Here is a 23,537-nt window from a genome sequence, read left to right on the forward strand (position 1 = left end):
CATTCCTGTGGGGCAGATACAATTAAAATCATCATATAATCACAATATAAACATTATTTAACATAGTATTTTAAAGTTTCTGAAATCTAGCTTCTTTTGTATTTTCTAAGTGATTTTAACCGCCTCCCCCAAAAAATCATACAATCAGTTTAAAAGGTTTATGACCTGTTGGTGACTCATGATATCTTCTATGCTTAAGAATAGTGGCTTATCTGTCCAGGTTATATAATTTTTCATTTAATTTCACTTTAAATATTACTATACATATTTCCTAATAAAAGTTTATAACTTTTTTGTAAACTATTGATAAATCAGGGAAATATCTCTGTACAAGATATAATTTTTAGATTCCTCAATGGTTTTTAATACCACCTTAGTGAGAATGGAAATTTTTAAATCTCAAAAGCATTAACATTGTTCATGCTATACTTTCTACCTCTAAAGGAGCTAAACTATATTGCCAAAGTGGAGTTATAAATAGGGATGTTAAAAATTATGACTGAATAAACTTTATTACAATAGTTTATGAGCCTATACTCTGAAAATCTTGTCAAAATTTTTCATGGGATGAGTGTGTGTAAGGACAGGGGCATTCATGCTTATTAAGGTGATTTTAAAGCTCCTTGGAATGCAACTGGATTTAAAGAGAAAAGAGCAGAAACATGGAACATTTTACAGGATGGTTAAGGAAATGCAAAAGAAGTCAAAAAGATACTTAAAAAAAACCTTTTGATCTCAAATAACATGCACAATTATAAATGAGACTGATTTTGAAAGATGTCAGTCAGATCTGCAGGGTAATATCTTTTCCAAGTACACACTCACATGCTATTTAAATTATAGTATAGAAAAAAAAAGCCATATACAGATGCAACACTTGGAAAAATAGTCACTGATAATTTCTTTTAAAGTTTTAATCTATTTTACTTAAATAATGAAACAGAAATGTTTAGCAACTAAGCAATTGAAAGAATCCATGAAAGAATCACAAATAATATGTTGAAACCTGTTACTGATTAACTTTGTATTATCATGTATTGCTCTTTGAGACATCAAATCTTAGTAACTTTAATGGTTATTTATCTGTAACATTAGATGGGGACTCTTTTTCTAGGGAATCCATCATTGTGCAGAAATGAACATTATAAATGGCTATATTTCAAAACACTGTAACAAAATAAAATATGCTAAACACTTTCTTCTGATACAGATACTAGTAAGTTGTTTATGCAAGAACTGTTAATGCTGTGATTATGTAAGTTGATAGGACATCAACTTCCCTTTCACAATTCTTTGTTCTTCGTAGTTCTTTTTGTATTTTTATCCTTTACATATTTCTTTGGCAGCACATGGACTAAGTTCTTTAAAGGTAAGAATGTTAAAATATGAAACTAACACAACATGGAAAATCAACTACATTTTGATAAAAATCTTAAAAAATTTTTTAAAAGAATGTTGAAATATGTTTTAGTTTGTTGGATTCTACAGGAAAAATGTGTAACTTGCCCAAAATTCCTTGATAGAGATAACTTTAGAAAACCTTAAACAAATACCATAATTTTATTTAACAGACACAGAATATTACAAATATACTTACCAGTAATCACGCTGGTGTGCTGTATGCTTTCATTTCCACTGGCCAATGGCTTATTTTTAATCTAAACTTATACGTCTTAATTATAGTCAGTACTTTATTTTGTGTTTTTTTTATAAATCAAATCATTTGAAACTAGACCAATGGGCTAGAGATGATGTAATGCTCAACATTTCCCAAAGAAATCATTTTGACCAAGAAAAAAAAATGGAGAAAGAATCATGCACTGTGTTCAGAAACTGCAAAGAAATACTTTCTCATTTAAAATAAAAGAAGCAGGATTGTGTCATTTTTCCATGCAGAACACTGAAATAAGTATTCTAAGGTTCATATGGGATGCTGAAGTCCATCAAAGGCTGGAGTTAAGGTTGAAGGAGTTTCATATACTTGGGGCTGATGGAGTTGAGAGTGTGTGTGTTCTATATGAAAAATGATACACAATCCAGAAATCAGCAAATACTCAGAAAGAAGTTCAACTTACCTTCTATATTCGAGATGTACTCTATTAATACTAAGAAATAAAAGGCAAATGAGCGTTGGAAAATAAAGTACAAAGCACCCACCTTCCACATTGTTGTCTTCTGAAAGCACATGACAAGGAGGGAGAGAAAAGGAAAAACATTCATTAAGCAGCATGCAGACTGGACCTTGCCTTTGCATGTCTTTTTCATGCAAGGCACCAAACACATCATGCAAGTGCTCCATCGCTCCCATTCAAAGGGGAAAACACAATCACGGGAAAGCAGGTTCCCTCCCATTGGCAGCATTTAAAGAATATGAGACGAAATTACAGTAATACTGCTGTGTACTGAGCAAGGAGTGTTCAAAAGTCTTTCACTGCCCTGTGTAAAGCAAACATAACTCTTACATGTTGCTGGCATGGTTGCCCTAGGCAATTATTTTTACAGCTTTTCTTAAAATAACAATTCTAAAAGATTCTATTTCTAAATTCTGACTTGGACTTACTTGGACGAAAGAAAGTTCATTGCAAATAGCCATGACATTTCACTTAAAGGTATGCCTGTTCTACCAACTATGTAATCGACTTACTATAATGGCCTTTAAATATTTCTAATACTTCCATTTCTTTCCTTAAAAAAAAACACAACATAAATGTATGCACCTAAAATCTATCATTTATTTAGTTTGTTTATAGGGTGTTCATATTTTATCACAGATGACGATGGTTTATTGTAATTTTTAAATGCTAACTTTCAAAAATGTTAAGTAGAAAGAGTAATGAGTAAAAGAGCAGGCCATTTGGCAGCGGTCCTTTAGGCAGAGTATATCATGATTTATTCACTTTGTGCTTCTGTTTAGGGTGAGAATATGTATGTAGTCAAGATAATGATAATATTGGGTGAACTTTCCCTTATATTTCCATATATCTGCACAATATTTACATATTTTTATATATTTATTTAAGTATATTTCCATATATATATATACAAACACACACATATATACAATCAGATTTTGTATGTCTTTCCTACACATAATCAATGTAAGGGTATGGAATTTAAAATATTATTAGTATATATTAGGCAATTCAAGTACTATTTGAGACACCGGGCTTGGCATCAGGTAAGAAATGGAAGGAAAAACTGTTTTACGGCACTAGGGAGAGAGCAAGGTTTCAATACGTATCAAAATGTTTTCAACAGTAAAGTATATCCATGTTGACATTTCTTGTCTCATTCTTGTATTTCATTTAATTAGCTGTATTTTTTTTAGCTGTATTTTTTAAACTGCCCATTTGATGAAAAGTGTTTATAAAAAACAAAACAACAGCAAATGTAGTAACTTGAAAGAAAAACAACTGTAAATGCACCATTTCATAAGGTTCAACAAATAGCTTTTTTAATGGTTAAAGTTACTAATGAATTAAAAAATCATCAATTTTGTTTAAAATATATTAGGTGGAAACTGAGATATCAACACAGGTACACCTATTGATATGGTCTTACATAATAGAAAATTGTTAGTGGATAAATGTGGACAACAACATCTATACAAAATACTTGGTTTGCCAGAGCTCATTTTAAAAGAAATAAAAAATGATTGAAATATTTGGTATGTGATATTCATTTCCTGTTTGATTTAGGCTTCCAATCTACCAAATAAGGAATTAGAATTTGTTACTTTTCAATGGCAACTTGGACATGACATGGACACAAATAGTAAAGTTTCATTTTATTGTTTTATATTGGAAATCATACAAAGATATAGATTTTAATGTTATATACGTTGGTTTTTACAATGACATCCTTTGAAATTCTATTTCCCACCTAAGATGATCATTTTTCAATAAGTTTATTAAATATGTAAAACAACAAAATCAGGGAATTTAGAGGACAGTCCTTTGGTAAATATGGTCATGAGCAGTACAGTCCCAGAAAGGGGTTTTGGGAAAGTGCTGCATGAAAATCTAATAGGGAAAAGAAAATGAAAAACAAGTCAACAAAATAAAACAGGACAAGTCTTGACACAAATTTTATAAATGTGCTTAGTAGGATATTAGGAAAGGAAGGTGCACTAATAAAATCAAGGTCATTGACTTGGTTCCTTGAAAATGAGTTCTCTTTTCACTCTTAACTAAGGCATGGAGCCACAGGCAATACCACTGATCCCGCCCAGTCATCCAGCATTTCTCTGAGTTATTCATACAGAGAACCAGCTTAACTGAAGGAGCTCCTTTTATGCAAATCCAAGTCATGCCCAAAGTGTAATCAAATCCTGACTTGCCCATGTTCAGAAAAATAGTCTTCTCCGAAGACTTAGATTTTTTTAAACAAGTACTAGAGTGAAGGAAAGGGTAATATATTAACTCCTATTTTAAAATTTTTTTAAAAAAGAAGAAAAAGAAGAAGAAAACTGGCTTAGAACAGACTTTCCTTGAGTTTCTATATATTTTCAGATTCAATCATAGGATAAAAAAAACTTCTCTTTTTTTGTTTCATTCTATTCTACCCCTTTGGTAAGCATTTGTTAGCTTTAGTTGACTTAAAACCTGTTAACCTAGAGATGACCTCTATGTTATTTCAGAATTTGGAAGTAGCTATAAATGGCAGAAGCTCTAGCATTTACAATCATTCTCTATGTTTTTTTCTTTCCTTTCTACTTGGTTTTAGGACTAAACAAAGAATATCAAGTTTAAAAAGAATAGTTTTTCTCATCACACCAACTTTTGCTTTCTCTTTGCGATCAAATACTATTTTGGTTTTGAGCAGCAACAGAGAGACGTGCTGAAATTGGCATGCTCCAGTGTAAAGGTAAAGCAGTATATTTTGCCTTAGTGTAAGGTAGAAAGCAGTCCATCCAGCCTTACCTGCATACATTGTCAAGTTAGGGAAAAGCTCTTGGTTTGAAGAAAACCCTGGCTTCTTAATTCTGCTGACCTAATCCTGCTGTGTACATGAAGTGAGCCTCTTAGTAAGCAACTTTATTATGATCACCATGCCACCTATAAAGATCACACTCTTTTTCTTTTGATTGTGAAAATAATAAATATAAAACCATGAAAAAGATAACTTAAACCTTATTTTTCTTTCAGATAAGACATACTTCCCTCACAGAGACAGAAATCAAACACTAGAATATCAGTCATGTTATTTGTGTGCTGACATTGAGGGAAGCTGCAGACTATTAAATTGTACGTTTTAAAATTACTTCAAAAGAGCATCTTCACAAATGTTTTTCCTTTGGCCCTCAGCTTATAAGAATGCAAGGACGGTAACTTTATTATGACAGTGTTCTTTGCACATAATCTTAATGACATACTACTTGGAAAAGAGAAATGAATAAGGAAAAAATGTTCTTGTTTCAATGTAAAGAAAATCAGAAATTTAATCAGGACAAGTGAATAAATTAAAGTTTGGACTAAAATGTCACAATTAACTCCTTTTTGTATAATCAGTGTTTAAGCTTAGCAATATGAAAGGCTTCATCTAAATGCACATGCAGTAGTCAACTTACACGCTACATTCTACATTAAAAACTGGCCAGAAGAAGTCTCCTGCCCTCACTTGGGCTTTCTTTCTCCGTTTCAGCTTTCTTCCTTCTCTGCTAGTTGACTGTGACCGGATTCCTTCATTTTCTTTCACTCCCTCGCTCCTCCATCAAAACTGCCACTATCTCAGGCGGCTTCCCACACAGATCTATGCCCTCCACAGTGGGCTACATAGAAAAACTGGTGGCGGGTGCTAGCCAGCACAAGGAGGAATTCAGAATACAATTTTATTTCCTTTCTTAACATACCTCGAGCTTGCTAGTGTCTATCCTCGTCTTTCTAGCCCCTCACATTACTTTTGAAGATTTCACCCCTTATTTGGAGGACCAAATGCCAGTATAGCAGGGTCTGGTTCCCATGGTGGCACAGGATGGAGTTTGTTTTATTTTTCTTTTGGTGTTAACAGTGAAAGCCTTTAGAAAACCTCAATAATCTGGGAATGCTTCAAGGACTGGGAAATGGAGAAAATCATTGGTTCTTTGGATCTGGGCAGCAGTCCGCTGGAGGAAGACAAAAGCCAGCCAGAACCAACAGGAGGTGCAAACAGAAAATGAAGCAGAAAGGTCCATTATGGAGGCTTAAGGAAGGAAAGAAACAGCCTGGGCAGGAATCCGGCTAGTTGCAAAAATGCTTTTTAACAGGTGGGCTTGGCAACTTATTTCAAATTCACCTAAATGACACTCCCACTCAGCCTGCTGGAAACTGGATCCTAGGGCATGAGGGAAGCCAACTAGAGAAGCTAATTTTTTTCTCTCTTTTCACTGTTCAGGAGTGATAAGGGTATCTCTAACCAACTTGAAGCAGCAGAGATGTTCCTGGCATCACACTTAGAACTATAAAACCATTCTCCCTTGGAACATTATGGGCAATGTCTGACTATACTTTTGGTACAATACAATGCGTCAAGTATATCATGGAATTAATGAGTCCTTTGTGAAGTGGTCTGAGTTTACTTTGCCTTACAGTGTTGTTTCCATGGGAAATGTGACATGTGTTTCAACCTATTTATTCAAATAACTTTTGAGATTATACTTTCATAAGCTGGAGACTCCCTATGTTTCTGCTTCACAAAGTACCTACCAATTTTGTTACAAAGAACTTGTGGTATTCGATGCAAAATGTTCCATCTTGTTAATGGAGGAAGAAAGTAAGAAAGGGAAAGAAGGAAGATAGAAGGAAGTCTAATTATATGGCAGATTCTTCTGGTGTTTTAAGCTGTTCAATTGTCCTAATAGAATTTAACAGTTATTAGTCAACATATTAAAGTATATATTAAATAGCACGTGTAAACTATATTGCATACAATTTCACATTTTCTTTTCATGAGGGACTATTACAAGGATTTTATTTTGCTTTTATAGCCTCAATTCTTCCCTACATCTAAACCTTGAGAGTTAACATTTATATATTCATATCAATAGCTGGACTTAGGGAAAGACCACTGCATTTAACAGTGACCATAAACAGAGCATAGTCTACACCGTGTGTGCTCATTTTTATTGTTTTATTGCTTACTGAGAAATGGACGTTTCCTAGTACGGAACTGACAGATAACAGTGAACAGGGTGTTACCATGTACTTTCCCACCCAAGCTCAATCATTATTACACAAACTCTCCAAAGAAAGCTGGGTTTGGTGAGTAGTGCTTCCTTATTAAGAGTCCAAAGTCACCACATTTTAGGAGGAAAGCTCTTGGTTTGGAGTTGAGAAAATAAATTTAAATACACCCCTACCTACCTACCCAACATATCACCCCTTCTAGTGGGTGTGCCAGTACTCAGATGGGACTTTTCTTACAAGCAAATAAACAGGAAACATCCTCTGGCTTGTGTGGTACCAGCAGAGAATACTCCACAATGTGTCCTAGGTTCTCCAACATTAAATAGACAGTAGGTGAATTCTGCTGAAGGACACCAATGGCCCTTCATTTGAGAGAACTGTCTAACATATGCTTGATGTGTACAGTTTTTTCACAAATCATTTTATTACAGAGACGTTTCAAATAAACTTTCAAATCTTTCTGATTTTACTCATTTATACTTAGCTTCTCAGACAAATCTATTTAATTTCTCTGAGAAATAAAAACAAACATATTTTGTCATTAAATTAAGGGAATATTGCACAAAAATATGACTAAACCATACTGTAAGAAAAAGTCCTAAATTTAGAGTTTAACAAATTAGATTTGTACAAATTGAACAGAAAATAGTTCGTATGATATAAAACTGACCTGTCATTTATAAATATATTATTATATTTAAGGAAAAATAAAATTTTATTTCAAAATAAATAATTCATGTTATCTTTAATCCATTAGGACCTTTGCACATTTAACAAATAGTCTGGAAGAAAAATGAAATAAATATTAAAAGGATATTTCAGTTCTTCAAGACTTTTTCATTTTCTTTAGTGTTTAAAACTCAAGATATTTGCATATTTTATAATTTATGCCTAATTTAATTTTAAAGTTTTATAGAAATCACTGAAAATAATTTTAAGGGGAATTAACTGGGATTTTTTTCCCTAAATGAATCAGATAGTATGTTAAAATTTTCCAGGAATCTCTCAGAGTTGACTAAAATGCTACCTACAATGAACCAAATATCTAGTAATCTCTTCACACGTAGGACATTTGAATAGGAGGAAGACTGTTGAAAAGAATTCTTCTGCTTCTCCAAAGAGTGAAAGCACTTATTAGTCCAATAGTACCTGGGGTTGAAACATATAAAATTATTGTTTTCAGATCAAAATTGGTTAAATAGCAACAATTTAATATGGTTAGATCTAATATTTGTAAGTTGGTGGTTTCTCTACAAACTGTGCTATTCTCTGCTTACTAAATATAATGTAGGAATACCAGGTTAAGCCAAAACATTAATGCATTCCTTAGAATCAATCAGTGGAAAGCAGAAAATAATCAGAGCAAATGCAATTTTTATTAAATGCTTTATAAAATGTTATGAAGATCTCAAGTAACTTCTTCTAAATACTCAAGAGAAATAAGAATAAAAAATAATCTACTAACTCTTGGGTAGGCCTTACCACTTTAAATGTACTTTCATAAACATTATCTTATATAATCTTTATATTATCTCACTATGGTTGGGTGACTTGCCCAAGATACCCGACAAAAAATAGAAGATTCCAAGAGTATACAGAAAGTATGTTTTAAGGCTCCTTGTGCAAGTTTGTGTAGATTTCAAAAAAAGAAATTGTTTTTCTTTTGAATTTTATTTATTTTTTATACAGCAGGTTCTTATTAGTTATCTATTTTATACATATTAGTGTATATATGTCAATTCCCCAAAAAAATTGTTTTAAAAAGAAAATAAGCATGAAGAATTTGGACAACATAGGGTAATGCTGAAGTGTCTAGTAAGGTGGTGCGATGTTCCTGGAACTATTACCAAAATATATTTATTATTGTCACATTTTTTAAAGTAATACAATAAAGAAGTATGAAGGCTGTACTCATTATTTCTTTGATGCTGTTACAAGAAGGCAGAAATATTTAGGGAAAATATTTCTTTCTTAATTGCATTTATGTGTTAACTCTATAAAGTCAAAAAATATAATACTATTTCCTTTATTGAAGAAAAAAAAAAGGTCCCAACACTCTTCTTCCCTGTACTATTAGAATGAATTATTTCCCATAAAAAATTTAAAAAACATGTTTATAAAACCTTTGCCCTATTATAATAGCAAAGAACAGGTGTGTTTACCCATGGGCATTCTAACCACTAGAAATAAAAGGGAGAATTATTCCATGATTTCTTGCTGCCTTTAAAATTTAAAGGAAAGTGTTTATTTCATTCACGGCACATAAAATTTTTCTTCCCTTTTATAATATCTAAAACAAAAGAACACTTTCATTCCAAGTCAAATATTTTGGAGGGTAAGGCAATATAATACGAATTTGCCGCATATAGTGTATCTGCCTTTTCGTTTTACTTATAAAATGCAAATCTGATAAAAATATTACATTTATTCCTTTTACATACATGCTGTATGGTAAATCTCCTCGGAACTAAGCAGAAGTTCTAATCTTTTAAAATTTGAATCAACAGACAACAAGAAAGAAAAACTAAATACATTGTCCAGTCTCCTATTTTCCTTAAAAAAATACAGTTTTATGTTACAGGCTAAGAATAAAATAGTTTGTTCATAGGTACAACCAATTCTATATCACTGAAAATTTCATATATAGAGATGTTTGGGCTAATGTCTAGTACTTAAGTAGACCCATATGAATGCAAGTCCATGTTGAAGAGGGGACCATAAGCTAGAATAATCTATCCTTTATCTGTTGATTTACTGATCCATAAAATCGAATCACTACAAATACAAGCTTTTAAGGTAGCCTTATAATTTCCCATCTTATCTTGTCCTGAAATGGACATTTGCTGCTTAAGAAAACACTCTGAAAGATAAAGAAAACAAATTTTTGGACTCTTGTAGAGCATATTTAAATGTTAATTCCATCATTCAAAACAGTTCATTTTATTTTTTAAAATGGAATAATATGAATATGATATAACATTATTTCTTGACACTTGTACAAACTGCTTTCTGATTGCTGGAACACAGACTTTTTTTTTTTTTTTTTGACCCAAATGACTTCCAAGATAAAGACTTAATTTTCAAAATAATCTCATCAAGTTATAATTCGTAATATATTGCTTCCAAATGTGTAGCAATACAATGCTATTATGACCACTTCAATTCATAAACTCCATCCTAAACATCAATACTTTTCTCAATATTCCCCATTAGGTCATTAATATTATTGTCACAGATTTTACCTGTAAGTCTATGACAATGTTTTTTACATAATAGTTTAATAACAATAGGGGTTTTCAAATTAGTAAAAAGCATCCTCCATCACACAGTCTCATACAGTGAATTCTCTTACATTATATGTCAAAGACTTCTCTTCCTATAAAATAGGCTTCCTATTGAGTACTATACTATAGGAAAATAAACTGAATGGGCAAATAAAAGGATCAACATTTCTGTAACACTGAAATACGGCAGAGACAGGGAATATAAAAGGATAAAAGCAGCAGCTCAGACCTCTAGTTAATTCTATAAAAGTCCAAGATCCTATCAAGGGGCTATGACATGATAACAAATGCGCCACTGAGCAGGCAAATAAAAACTATGAGTAGGAAGAATGGAAAAATAACCCTGAACATGGAAGCATTAATTGTGACATAGTAAAAAAAAAGGAGGTGGCAAAAACATCTACGAGATGAAACAACAGGTTAAAGAGTTTCATATAAAGAATGAAAAAGGTGAAGAATAAAAATTGAGTGGATCTGCCAACTGTATTTTCAATATTTAAAGAATATAGGCCTGATCATAAAATTAAACATCCTTCATTTTATTATAAAAAAGTACTCTTATTTATGATTGGTTAGTGACATTCAATCTCCATTTTTACATGGTAAAGAAAATGAGTCAATGTAAGAATGGAAACAGAAATGTATTTATAGCCTCAACATCTTAATAACATTTACTCTAGATATCCCAATGAGCTGTTGTCTGGTAAATAAATAAAGTATTGAAAAGGATAGATGATTTCCAAAGGGTCCTGAGTTCATCTGACATCTAAGTCCAGCCTCTGCCATTAGAATGGCTTGAAAGGGATAATCCAACATAACCAGCTATTTATTTATCTTATTTCAAAGAAGAAAATATATGTTTCTAAACCAGAATAGCATCCTGACTCAGTACTTTTTATGGACTGAATGTTTGTGTACCCCCAAAATTCATGTTGAAACCCTACTTCTCAGTATGATGATATTAGGAGGTGGGGCCTTTGGGAGATAATTAGGATTATATAAGGTTATAGGAGTGAAGCCTTCATGAATGGAATTAGTGCCCGTGTAAAAGTCATGAGAGAGCTTGCTTCCCCCCTCTACTCTCCACTGTGTGAAAATTCACCAAAAAGTCAGCAGTCTTCAACCTGAAAGCAGACTCTCACCGGAACCTGATCATGCTGGCACCCTGATATCGGACTTCCACCCTCCAGAACAGTAAGAAATAAAATTTCTGTTTTTTATAAGCCACCCAGTCTATGGTACTTTGTGACAGCAGCCTGAACTATGACAGTACTATTTTAGAACTTGTATTACTATGGAAAACTCACCTGTACAAAAAAATAGTAAATATGACACCAAAAACTTAATAGATTTCTGATATTATTACAACTGAGAAAAATACTAGTTGTGCAATATGTATAATACATGGAATGGCTAATATCTACTGGCAAATGTAGTTCAGGGCAGTACCTAGTAGCTTAGGAAACGTGTACCTTATAGCTGTCAGAAGTAAATTATGTTCAAAATGGGCCATGCTGCAAGTAATGCTCACAAAACATAATGGAAAAAGACTAGAAAAGTCACTAATTTGAAATACTGATTTTTTTTTATTAGCTAATATGCTTCTCTTAGAGTTGAATAGAAACTATGCTGGATGCAGTTTGAGAGAATATACTTGATAATTTTAAATGGGCCTATTAACATAGAATAATTAAATCAAACACCTTAAGGCATGTAAATATGTATGAAAACAGTCACAGAGGAAAAATGATTTGAACAAAGTGTCAGGGTGAACAAATAACACTGAATCTTTAAGAAACTAGAAATCCTTGGAGAATCTAGGCATTTCCTGACAATATGCAATACTTTAATGTTTCATCTCATTCTCCCTGAAGAAGGAACTGGAAAGGAGGATGAGCTTGGAGTTAGGATCCTAGGTTCTGTCATTACAAATCAGTTTTAGGAATCTAGATACATTTTTTTTTAACATTTCTTTAGTTTTCTCATTTGCTAATGTTTAACTTGTTCCATAGAGAGGCTGTGGCTCATAGCAGTGAAAAAATGTAAAACCACTTATTCAATAATGACAGAGTATAAAGCATTTTATGTATAGATAATACCTGTTTACTGGTGTTAGCCATGGCATTATTATAATTAATGCTTCCTTATGCAAACTGTAGGATGCTTAAGAGCAGTGCCTTTTCTATTCCTCGTCTTTTGTTCAGGATGATCAGCATCTAAGATGGTGTGTACACAAAGGAGTTGCTTAACAAATGTTTTATTGAGTAATTAACTTCCTATCTTGGCTTCTATGAAACTAGCAATGTGGGATGAGGATGACTAACTTCATTTTCATAGGCAGGATTTATTCGCCACAAAAAGCCAACTTTTTAATTCTCACATCATATTTAAGGAACTTTAACAACTGGAAGCATTTGGACAAAGTAAATCACAGGCCTTTGGTATTAGTTTCTATTATAATATCATTTTGAGGCAGTTCAAGATTCATTAATTGGGCATTTCCAAACAAATCCTCCATGGATTGTCCTTTCTTAAGTAGATCTGACGATGATATCATCATCCCGATGAAGGAGATGATGGAGGTGAGGCAGAATACAATAACTGCCACTTCAATTCACAAAACCATTTGTGTAATCTTATTATTAACTATTATATAATTAATAATTATATTAATTATAATATAATAATTAAGACTATTAATAATCTTATTATTAATCTTATTAACTACCATAATGATGTGGCCAAGACCACTGAAGAATAAAGTAACTATTAAAATCTAATGTACTGCAAATATAAATGTTTTCTTCACCACTCTTCTTAGCACAGTGCCTGGCACATAGTAAACAATAAATACAAGGGACTAAATGAAGAACAAATGACTAAATGGTAGAAAGTAGATCTTCTGACCCCAGATTCTGTGTTCTTTCCTCTATATTATGGAGATTTAGAAAATTTCCAATTAATCACCTTTACCCTAAAGGCTTATCGGCATATCTGTAGGAAGCAAATTATTATAAGTTAAAAAAAATTGGAATGCAGGTAACCCCAGTAAAATAATGCCTTTTTATTATGAAGCCTCTTTTTAAAAAATCATCTGTGAAAAATGAGCATTATTTCCTAAATGTAATCTAATGTTTCATGATATATTGATATATATAGTAAGATATCAATAAAACCAAATATTTTAGTAAAGTAAATGATTTTAATGAAATTATAAGGATCAAATTTATTTTTCATAATTAAGGCAAGTTTTTTGATTTATTAATTTAATGAAATGTGTCAAGCTCACATATTTGTATCAGATGGAATGTGAATCATTAATATGATTAGATTAATGACATTTTAAGATGATCTCAAACAAATTTTAGTTTTTCTACCAATTTTGCACTGAAAAACTTTAAATATCAGAAAGGTATTTAAAATGGCATTCTCTGAATTTTGGTCCAAACAGTCTCAGGTTTCACTTAAATTGGTCACTATAGTACCTGATGTGTAGTTACTAAACTAAAATGCTCCATCCAATTAAAACAATTCAAAGGAACTACACCAATTATGTATATGAGAAATATATAATTTAAAGTTTTCTTTAGTAACTTCTAAACACTACCTTTAGGGATACTCATCTGGTAAATGTGATAAACATTTTCTGGTTCCAATGGGATGTATGCTGATTAGAATACTTTTTCATACTGTGGTTAACTCATATAGCAGAAATAACTGAATCATCCACTGTATAGAATCATATAGTAGTCATTTAAAATTTTTAAGTGACTTCTATGAAGGCATTACTATACAAGGCCTAGCTTTAAATACAACACACTATGAAATTATTTCCTACTTGTCAGTTAATCCTATTTATGGCTCCTGAAATTTTGTCTGAATTTATCTTTTTAAAAACAATGAACTTAAAGTGCAATGGTATTTAGAAATTTAGAGTTTTAGAATTTTAAAACAAATGGATACTACCTTGTGTAACATTAAAAAATCAAAGCAAAGGTCCACTTTTATAACACATGATAAAACCTTAGTTAAATGGCCTCTGGGTAACAATTTTGAATACAACTCCAAAAGGAATGGTATCAATAACAAGCAAAGCTGCTCGAAAAGCAACTAACAAAACAGACCAAAGCTACATACTTCTTAACTAAGGGTAATAATCCAAAGTTGGGTAAAATCTGTGTTTTCTTTTCATGTGAATTTTAAATAAGAATCTGGAATTCTAATTTTTCCTGCTGATAAATTCCTGTATGGAAATGTTTGAGAAAAATGATCAAAAATAATCAATCAACTAATGCCCCACCCCCAAAAAGGGCACCTGAAACCACATATATCAAAATTTGCAAGTAAAACATTCAAAATTTGTCTGCATCAAATAAAGGTGGAGTTCACATATAATCTTACTTTCATTTTACAGATGAATTAGCGAGGCCCAGAGGGGTTAAGCTATTAAAACATAATACTAGTATATAAGCTACTAATCCATGAGCAACCAGACATGCTGTATAAGAACATTTCTAGGCTTCTTTCTAGACCAGTGCTATCCTTCTGTAATAATAAAAATGTTCTATAAAACCTAGCACTGGATTATGACCCTAACCAATGCTAACCTCCTCCATGTAACGCTTCCCATCAATAATCACGTCCTAGGAAATATTCCATAGGCCTTGTAAAGATCTGAATGAGAAGCAATCATCCCAATAAAAATTCCTGTCTGTGAGGGACTTCTGTGCATCACTGGGAAAATAAAAGAAGACTCATGATCTAGCCCAGATCAGTCTCTTACAAAAAGGTAAAGAAAAATGCAATGTGAAATAACTCTCAGAAAATAATATGTGTTGCAGAGATACTAAGAACATGTTAGAAAACAGTAAAGAAATGGAAATAATTTCTTGTAGGCGTTCTTTCTAATTCTTTCAAGGAAATCCTTAGGACAATTACTTAAGAAGTAAGTTTTATTTACGGAAGACCTTGACATTTGATTTCTGACAAATGATGGAAGAGATCGGAGAAGAGAAATTAAGAACCACCTTCTACCTCTGATAAAATCAAAATTGGCTTCAGCATTCAAAATATGCAGAGCTTGGATGTTTTTGTTTAGATTTAATTAAAAAGAAACTTGTAGACCTATTTCACAACTGATTTTTCACAAGGGTAAAACAGTAAGCAGGATAATCCAGTGCCATAAAACCAGGAATGTGCATTTAACTTGTCAATTGTTTATGCACAACCTAAAGCACATCTTGGGCGGGGGGGGGGGGGGGGGGGGGGGGGGAATGGGAAGAACTGATCCATTTTAGGTACCGGTTACAGAGATCATGGAAAATGGGTCTTGGCCTTGGGGCAAAGGCAACAAGTCAGGGTGGAAGAAACCCACACCTTGGCTGAGAGACTAGGAATTCCAATCCTAATTAGGACTCCATCACAAGCTACTTTCTAATGTGACATTGGGCAGATCATTTCACATTCTGAGCCTTAATTTCCTCAGACTTAAAACAGAAATAATGAAACCTACCTCATAGTGCTATCTTAGAATAAATTAGTAAGAGTCATATAAAATGTGAAGCATGTAGCTGGTATATAAGAGACAGCCAATCATTTCTCTATTTCCATTAAATCATTTTGTATGAGCAAATAGGGAAAACATTTAAATTAAACCCAACTTTATTTTTTTCATCCTATACTTCTGTCTTGCAAAAGGAAATTGTATACAGAGTAACAGCAAGAATCTGAATGCCAACTGATTTCCAAAATGGTGCAGTATAATTAGGAAATTCATGAGTCAAATTCCTGTTTATGCCTGTAATGTAAAGGCTAATCATTTGTTTGTTTTCTATAAGAAGGACTTGATTAAAGCCTCTTGCAGCAATCATTAAATAACCCTGTGCTTGAAGGATGCAAGCTCAGCTAGCACTGTGGTGTGCTAAAACCCATGATTAATGCATAGGGGTGTGTGTAAATTAACAAATGAGTGTCATTTATACTAACAGTACAAATATGTTTCTTTTTTTGGAATTACCTCCATGTTTTCTGTTAACCATTACACATTTATAAGCAGAGAGCCATATAAACAGCATTCCAACATCTACATATAGCCTCTAGTTCAGGCCATGATCTACATAAGGAGTTTTCCAACTTTTCCATAAAGGGCCAAACAGTGAATATTTTACAATTTGCAGGCCATATGATCTTTGTTGCAATTAATCAACTCTGTCATTGTAGTGTCAAAGCAGTCACAAACAATACATAAACAAATGTGTATGGCTGTGCTCAAAAAAACTTTATTAAAAAAATAAATACAGGCATTGGGCCAGATTTAGTCCAATGGTCTATATGACAACAGGTAATAGTTTGCCTAACTTTGAACCATAGCCTGCTGATCCCTGACCTAGATCCTAATTCTCAGGTAGTACAATGTAGAGTATTATATTAGAAAATCATTATTTATACAATAGGTAAGGGCAATGGAGTATAAACCTGATGTGAAAACTTGACAAGTTTCTGCGCCTAAGTTATTCTGCCTCCTCAGACATAAGTTAGAAAAACCAGGACAAACTGAATTTACCACAAATTTGCTGCAACAATCAAGTGACTCAAGATTTGAAAGCATTTTGAAAAAATGCCACGTGCTTACTTGCAAATATTACCATTGTTGTGATTGTTATTATTCATTGCTCTTTTCAGCTCTATGTTTAAAGACCCCTGGAAGTCACACCTACTCTGGGATAACTTCAGAAGATGCAAACTGCATACAACTCACTCAGAGCTGCTCTAGCAATTCTAGAATTTGAGAAAGGTTAGGAAAGCCTGGGAGCCTGTGGAACTGCCATCCTAAGGCTAACACTCCCTGAAGTCAGCCCCAAGGTACATTAGTCATGAGAGATGTTTTTTAAATCCTCACCAATACATTTGGAAACACTGCAAAAGACATTATAAACATAATATTACACCATGAACATCAGTACTAAAGAGATATTTGTCAAGGAGTTCTTGACAAATATGTTTGGAACACTTCTGTCCCTCTTTCAGTGATTCACAGTGCATAATCACAAACTGAAGATGCTGAGATGTCCTGCAATAAATAAACAGTACACCTTTGTCCAACCCAGTATTTCTCAAATTTATTTGTGTAGAAATTCTTTGCTTTGTGGGTAAAACCGATTAACATTGTTCCCCAGAACACACACTGGGAAAAGCTGTCATATAGATTATTTTGGACTATTATACTCCTTTCACCCTGGGTGTAGGGAAACTGCCCCACAACTCTCACACTTAAAAGTACACATTTAGGGCTTCCCTGGTGGCGCAGTGGTTGGGAGTCCGCCTGCCGATGCAGGGGACGCGGGTTCGTGTCCCGGTCTGGGAGGATCCCACGTGCCGTGGAGTGGCTGGGCCCGTGAGCCATGGCCACTGAGCCTGGGCGTCTGGAGCCTGTGCTCCGCAACGGGAGAGGCCACAACAGTGAGAGGCCCGCGTGCCACAAAAAAAAAAAAAAGTACACATTTAGCTATTTACTTACATTCCATCGTGTGTCATTATATTGAGATTTTCACTTATAAGCAATCATGTGAGAACTAACCAAATTTGTAAGATTATTTAACCAGTATGAAAATCATAATAACCTCAATATATTTTAAAAAGGGAGATAGAGGATAAATTTCAAATGTCAAATAGCTCTGATGTGAACTTTGAAAAATAACAACAAACATATCCACTGGAGACAATGTCAAGTGATAAAAAAGAGCACTTTGTGCTTAAAGCACTAAAATCCATTAAAATCCAAATAACTCTTGCTTTTACTGAAAGCTGCTTCAACTGGTCAGCAGGGAAAGAAAGTTGAAAAAAGAGCTGCGTAGTCCACCAGTTTCCTATATGGCTTCCTACTTACAAGATTTCTTTTGGTGGCTTTTTTACATACTATTTAATTGAAAAAAGGCAATTTTGTTCTTATGGCAAATCCTCACTGGCCAGTGATCATCTGAGTTATGGTGGGTCTTTAATTTCCCTGTCTCTTTCCTTTACAAACAAAAATTTCTTCTACAAACAAAAATATTTTTGTCCAATGTTAATTTGGATACTAGATGTTGGAGCTAACTTCTGGAATTAAACATATAACTTACCCAAAAGCAACTCAAATCTAGAGAAAATAAACAAGATACCCTATTTCTAGCATCTAGCACAGTCCCGGACATAAACTAGGCATTCAATACATATTTGGTGAAAGAGTAAATGAAGAGATGAATCAAAGACACTTGTCAACTACTTTAGTTCAATTATACAATTATTATTTATAAATCATTTTTACTGAATAAGTTAGAGATATTTTCTTAACCTAAATATCCGATGATCCACAAAAACTGACACAAGAAAAATAATCTGTTATTACTCATTTCAACATCATAACCACTGTCTGCCCATGTACAGGAATGGAGAACTAAGATACTATTCTAGACAATAAACCCATCCATGCTACACAGACACTAGGCAGAATAAACTCTTTATTATACTGCTTAGATTATATTGCAGAGAAGGTCCTAGTACTTTGAAGGATTAAAAACCATTAAACAAATCCAACATCATAAAATTCTCTCACAGATCAATAGAACAATCTTCCATCAAGTGCTTAGGACAAAGTACACATTCAAATAGAGCCACTGATATAAAAGCTATGACGGTTTCCCCTCATTTCTAATGAAATCTACTTGTATAATATCTACTTAACAGTGTACTTCCTAAATTCTTTTTTTCACATCAGTTTTTTTTTTTATCACTCAGAGTATCAAATCTAATAGGTTTGTGCAATCTCCAAAGTATTGGTTTCATTTATTCAGACAGAAAACATGGTTCCTAACATAGCTCTTTGCCATTTATGAAACATTTGCTTATTTCAAAATAAGTTAAAAATTCATGTAATTATCCATTTTATTTTAAAATATATTAATATTTCAAAACACACTTCCCAGAACATGCTTCTAATGCATATGGTGTACATATACCACATTTTCCTTCAGTGAAAAAATAAAAGCCTTTGTTTCTAAGTGTACTGTAAAAGATTTCCTGAGGTGATTTTTGTTTTCTTTAATCTTTTAATGCATATACCTCTTAACACTTTAATACTGACAATTTTTAAAAGCATCGTATGTCTACTATCTATTCTGAAAGAATTAATAAAATCTTCCATAGCAATTGAAAGTGATCCAAAGTTTCACATAATTAAATTAGATTTTATTTTTAAATACTTATATGCACTAATTATTGCTAATACCTAGATGCCTTTTATAAGTGAAATAGCCAGATGACAAATTAAACCATGAAAATACACTTCAACCAAATTGTGCAAGGAACACAATTACAGTCAAAAGTTTTAAAGAATATAATAAGTGCTCTGTACAGCTGTACTGAATGCGATGTCAAGAAATAAAATAATGAGAATCAAAATTACAAAATACTGATAGGCAGGTTAATATTTTCCAAAGTGTGTTTGCTTCTTTGAGGTTCACTGGCTGCTCTGGACTTACTACAATCTGTCTTACTGGTTTAGAGCTCACTTGCATTAAGACTTCTGATGATGGAGGGAGCACCTAATATATATGGCCCCCCAGGCTTCTAATGGAATAATAAGAATTAACAGCTTTTCTTGAACCTCAGAGCAGCCACACGATAGACAACTCTCTCTTTCAGGCAGTCGGTAATTGAGCTCACTTACTTTTTGTCTGTGTTTCATAGTCAAGACACCAAACTGAATTATAGAAGATCTGGAGCTTTTTTACAAGAATTAGTAGACAATTTACAATTAAGGACAACAAAAAAGACACACTTCCCCCTGAACAGTTTCCAGAACACTGTGAGTTTATCGAATAGGTACTTCCACGAATTCAAAATGGCTTATTCAGCAATTTTAGATCTGTTATTGGGGTACACCATGAAAACCTGCTGCAGAAACTGACAACCAGGCAGCAAAGACACCCAAAGGAATAAATACACTTAACCAGTCCAGCATTTGTTACTGAGCAGATTTGTGCCTAGGACTGTGCTAACAGGAACTTAAGAAGAGAAACCTGAAAACACATGACTATTATCACTATCTTATCCAATTTATTAAAATTATATAAATAAATTTTACTACATTCCCATTTCCAAAAGAATGCATGGGGGATCAAAAGAAAACAGAAAAAAAAAATCACTATTCAAACACACCATGCTGAGTTGAAACAGGGATTCAGTTAAACAAACAGGAGGAAAGTGTGTTTGGTTTTAAATGTGTCTAATTTAGTCACTTACCTTTTATTTCAATTCTGACGTTTCCAAGGGTCAAAAAATGACATCAAGAAATAGACTCGGCTGAACAGTTTACACATACTCATACTGAAACACATCCTTTAAAAAATCATTACTAATATAGTTACACAGAAAAAATCAAACTGAGGAACACGAGGCATAGAGAAAGGCACAGTACTGATTTGCTAATCCCACTTTGTCTCCAAATGAGAAAGTCTTTCTCACTCTCCTTCTTCCTGGTGCAATCCAGACATCCCGCAATGCCTTCCAATGTGGACACGTTCCTGAGCTAATTCAATCTGTGGTTTCATTCCTACTCAGGCGTTCTTTTTCCTAAGAGCTTCTCAAAGTTTCTGCAAGGAAAGGATCTTCTGACATCTTGGAGAAATTGGGAACTCAAAATAAAAACCTTCATGGAGAGCTTTTACTTGCACCGCCAGCAACTTGCCATGCACAAACAATTGCTAACCTTGCATTTCATAGGTTAGATATTCCTACAGATGAGTGGTTCCAGAGCCACAATCAGGTTTTTCTGGATATCATTTATGTATGTCTCACCTATTTCTTCTCAAAGTGTATATGTACACGGGGCATCCCTGGTGGCGCAGTGGTTGAGAGTCCGCCTGCCAATGCAGGGGACACGGGTTCGTGCCCTGGTCCGGGAAGATCCCACGTGCCACGGAGCGGTTGGGCCCATGAGCCATGGCCGCTGAGCCTGCGCGTCCAGATCCTGTGCTCCGCAACGGGAGAGGCCACAACAGTGAGAGGCCCGCGTACCGCAAAAAAAAAAAAAAAAAAAAAAAAAAGAAGTGTATATGTACAAGGAACATTCTGGGAAAACTACAATTCGACTGAAGTTTTACACCATCCACCAGGTATCTTGCTACTTTATATAAATGTAAGGGCAGAGGAAATTAATTAAAATGGGAATGTGCATGCAAGTGCTAGTTACTTATGTGTTAAGCAAAATAACAATATTGGAACCATCTCCTGGTCTAATGTTTAGAGCAACATATAAATGCTCCCAACACCTTTCCACCCATAGTTTTTATTTTTTCCCAAGGTGGTAGGAGAAAGTGGCTGAGTTTATCCTTTTCTGGAGTCTGTAAATCTTCTAAAACATGTTTCAAGACATTAGCTTCCTAAATACTTCACATAGGAAAGCTATATAAAAGGGAAAATGGAAGTGATGTGGCCCTTAAGATAGCAACCGAATATTAAAAGATAAATATTTATATATGTGAAATAATATACCTTGTTCTCATCAGTTTCTTAGAATATATATGTGACAATTCATGCTGGTTTTCATTGGAGAATAAGTTAACTCAGGGAATCTGAGTTAACTTCATGAGTTTCTTCATTTCAAGAATAAAAGAAAGCAGATGAAAAGCAAATACTAACAGTAAACTGAAGACCACACGCTATATACCTATAGCAGGTCTCCTCACCTTTGTTGCTATTGACATTTGGGCTGGAGAGTTCTTCTTTGTAGGGGACTGTCCTGTACATCTTAGGATGTTAAGTAGCATCCCTGGCATCTAGCCACTAAATGCCAGTAGCATCCTCCCCCCCGCCATCACATCACCCCTAATTGAGAACCACAGATCTATAGTAAGTTGAAAGGCAAAAAGAATTTGGTAACAATAAGCACTAACATTATCTGTGGGCTTGGGTTTATGCTAACAATTTTATACAGTTGATATCTTGTTTAATAATCCCAGATACAACTTCAGTTCTAATTATCATTTCTATTTTATAGAAGAAACATCTGAGTCTCCATGATATTAAATAACCTGAGAGTTCTGGTCTATAACAGGTTGTTAGCAAAATTACATAATGTCTTTGGAAAGCCAACATAACTGAACATTCCTTTCACAGATACATGGTAGAGGTCTGAAATTTTACAAGGATGCCTTAGTGCTGCTGTAATTAAAAAATATGAAGTAAAGCTTTAAGTCCCTATATGTCAGTAGTAGTATGCTGGGAGCTGATTTATCAGATTTTATTAAATTGCTCAATGCCAGCACTTGAGATAAGAATTCAGAAAGGCTAGGCTCAAAGTCCCGGATATTTCTGGGGAGATGCACCTTGAAGACAACATGAGGGCTGAAAAGGGAGGGTATAAAAGATTGACGGGAGGCAACCAGTGTCAGTGACAGCAGATTTAATTGAGGGAAGATATCTGTACCTCCAACGAAGGCGAGAGAGTAATAACTTTTGCCTAGCTCCTTATTTATCTACAGCAATGGTTCTCAAAGCAGGTAGTACTACCCCAGAGGCACAAATCTTTTAAATTTGTGATCTCATGTACGTATGTAGATTCCACACAGGTGGGGACGCTGTGCTGGCATCTAGTGGGTAGTGGTCAGGGATACTAGACATCCTGAAATGCAAAGTATGCTCCACGCAGCTTTCAAATGTCCAACCAGATATCCATCTAGATGAATAACCTGTTTATAATTATTTGAGCCCAGAACGTAGTTTTAAGCAAATAAACACCAAGTATTTTTTGCACACTTTTATATTTTTTTCTGAATGTTTTTTTTGTTTTCATTTTAGAATGCAACCACTATGTAAACCTGGAAAAGTATAAAACTTAATTGATTTGGAAATTTACCAAGAGTTGTTCCCCAATTCAAAAAAGCTAAGTCACCAACTGCAACACATCCAATAGTGCGAGTCACCAACATAACACACCTCCATTAGTGTGCAAATGTGGCTTCATATTCATGGAGAGTCTGCACTTAGGTATAAGCAGCTGATTACCTTCCATGGCTTCTATTCTTCACATGTCTGAACACTGCATACTGAGATA

The 23,537-nt window shown here is 33.8% G+C and overlaps 1 protein-coding gene across 33 annotated transcripts in view; it reads right to left on the reverse strand.

The window, feature by feature from the left end:
• The window catches only part of NRXN1 (neurexin 1), a gene marked incomplete at its 5' end in the record, with an annotated part of 1,133,428 nt that overhangs the window by 1,035,062 nt on the left and 74,829 nt on the right, over window positions 1-23,537 (reverse strand). For 21 of the 33 annotated variants that reach the window (XM_082852235.1, XM_082852233.1, XM_082852219.1 and 18 more), the window contains one exon: window positions 2,158-2,175. The exons of the other annotated variants lie outside the window; for them this stretch is intronic. In XM_082852235.1, coding sequence (XP_082708361.1) covers window positions 2,158-2,175 — 18 coding nt within the window. The remainder of the gene's footprint in view (window positions 1-2,157; window positions 2,176-23,537) is intronic. 33 annotated transcript variants of the gene reach the window in all.

Source organism: Leucopleurus acutus, assembly GCF_964270905.1.
Source record: "Leucopleurus acutus genome assembly, chromosome: 12".
Lineage (NCBI taxonomy): Eukaryota > Metazoa > Chordata > Mammalia > Artiodactyla > Delphinidae > Leucopleurus > Leucopleurus acutus.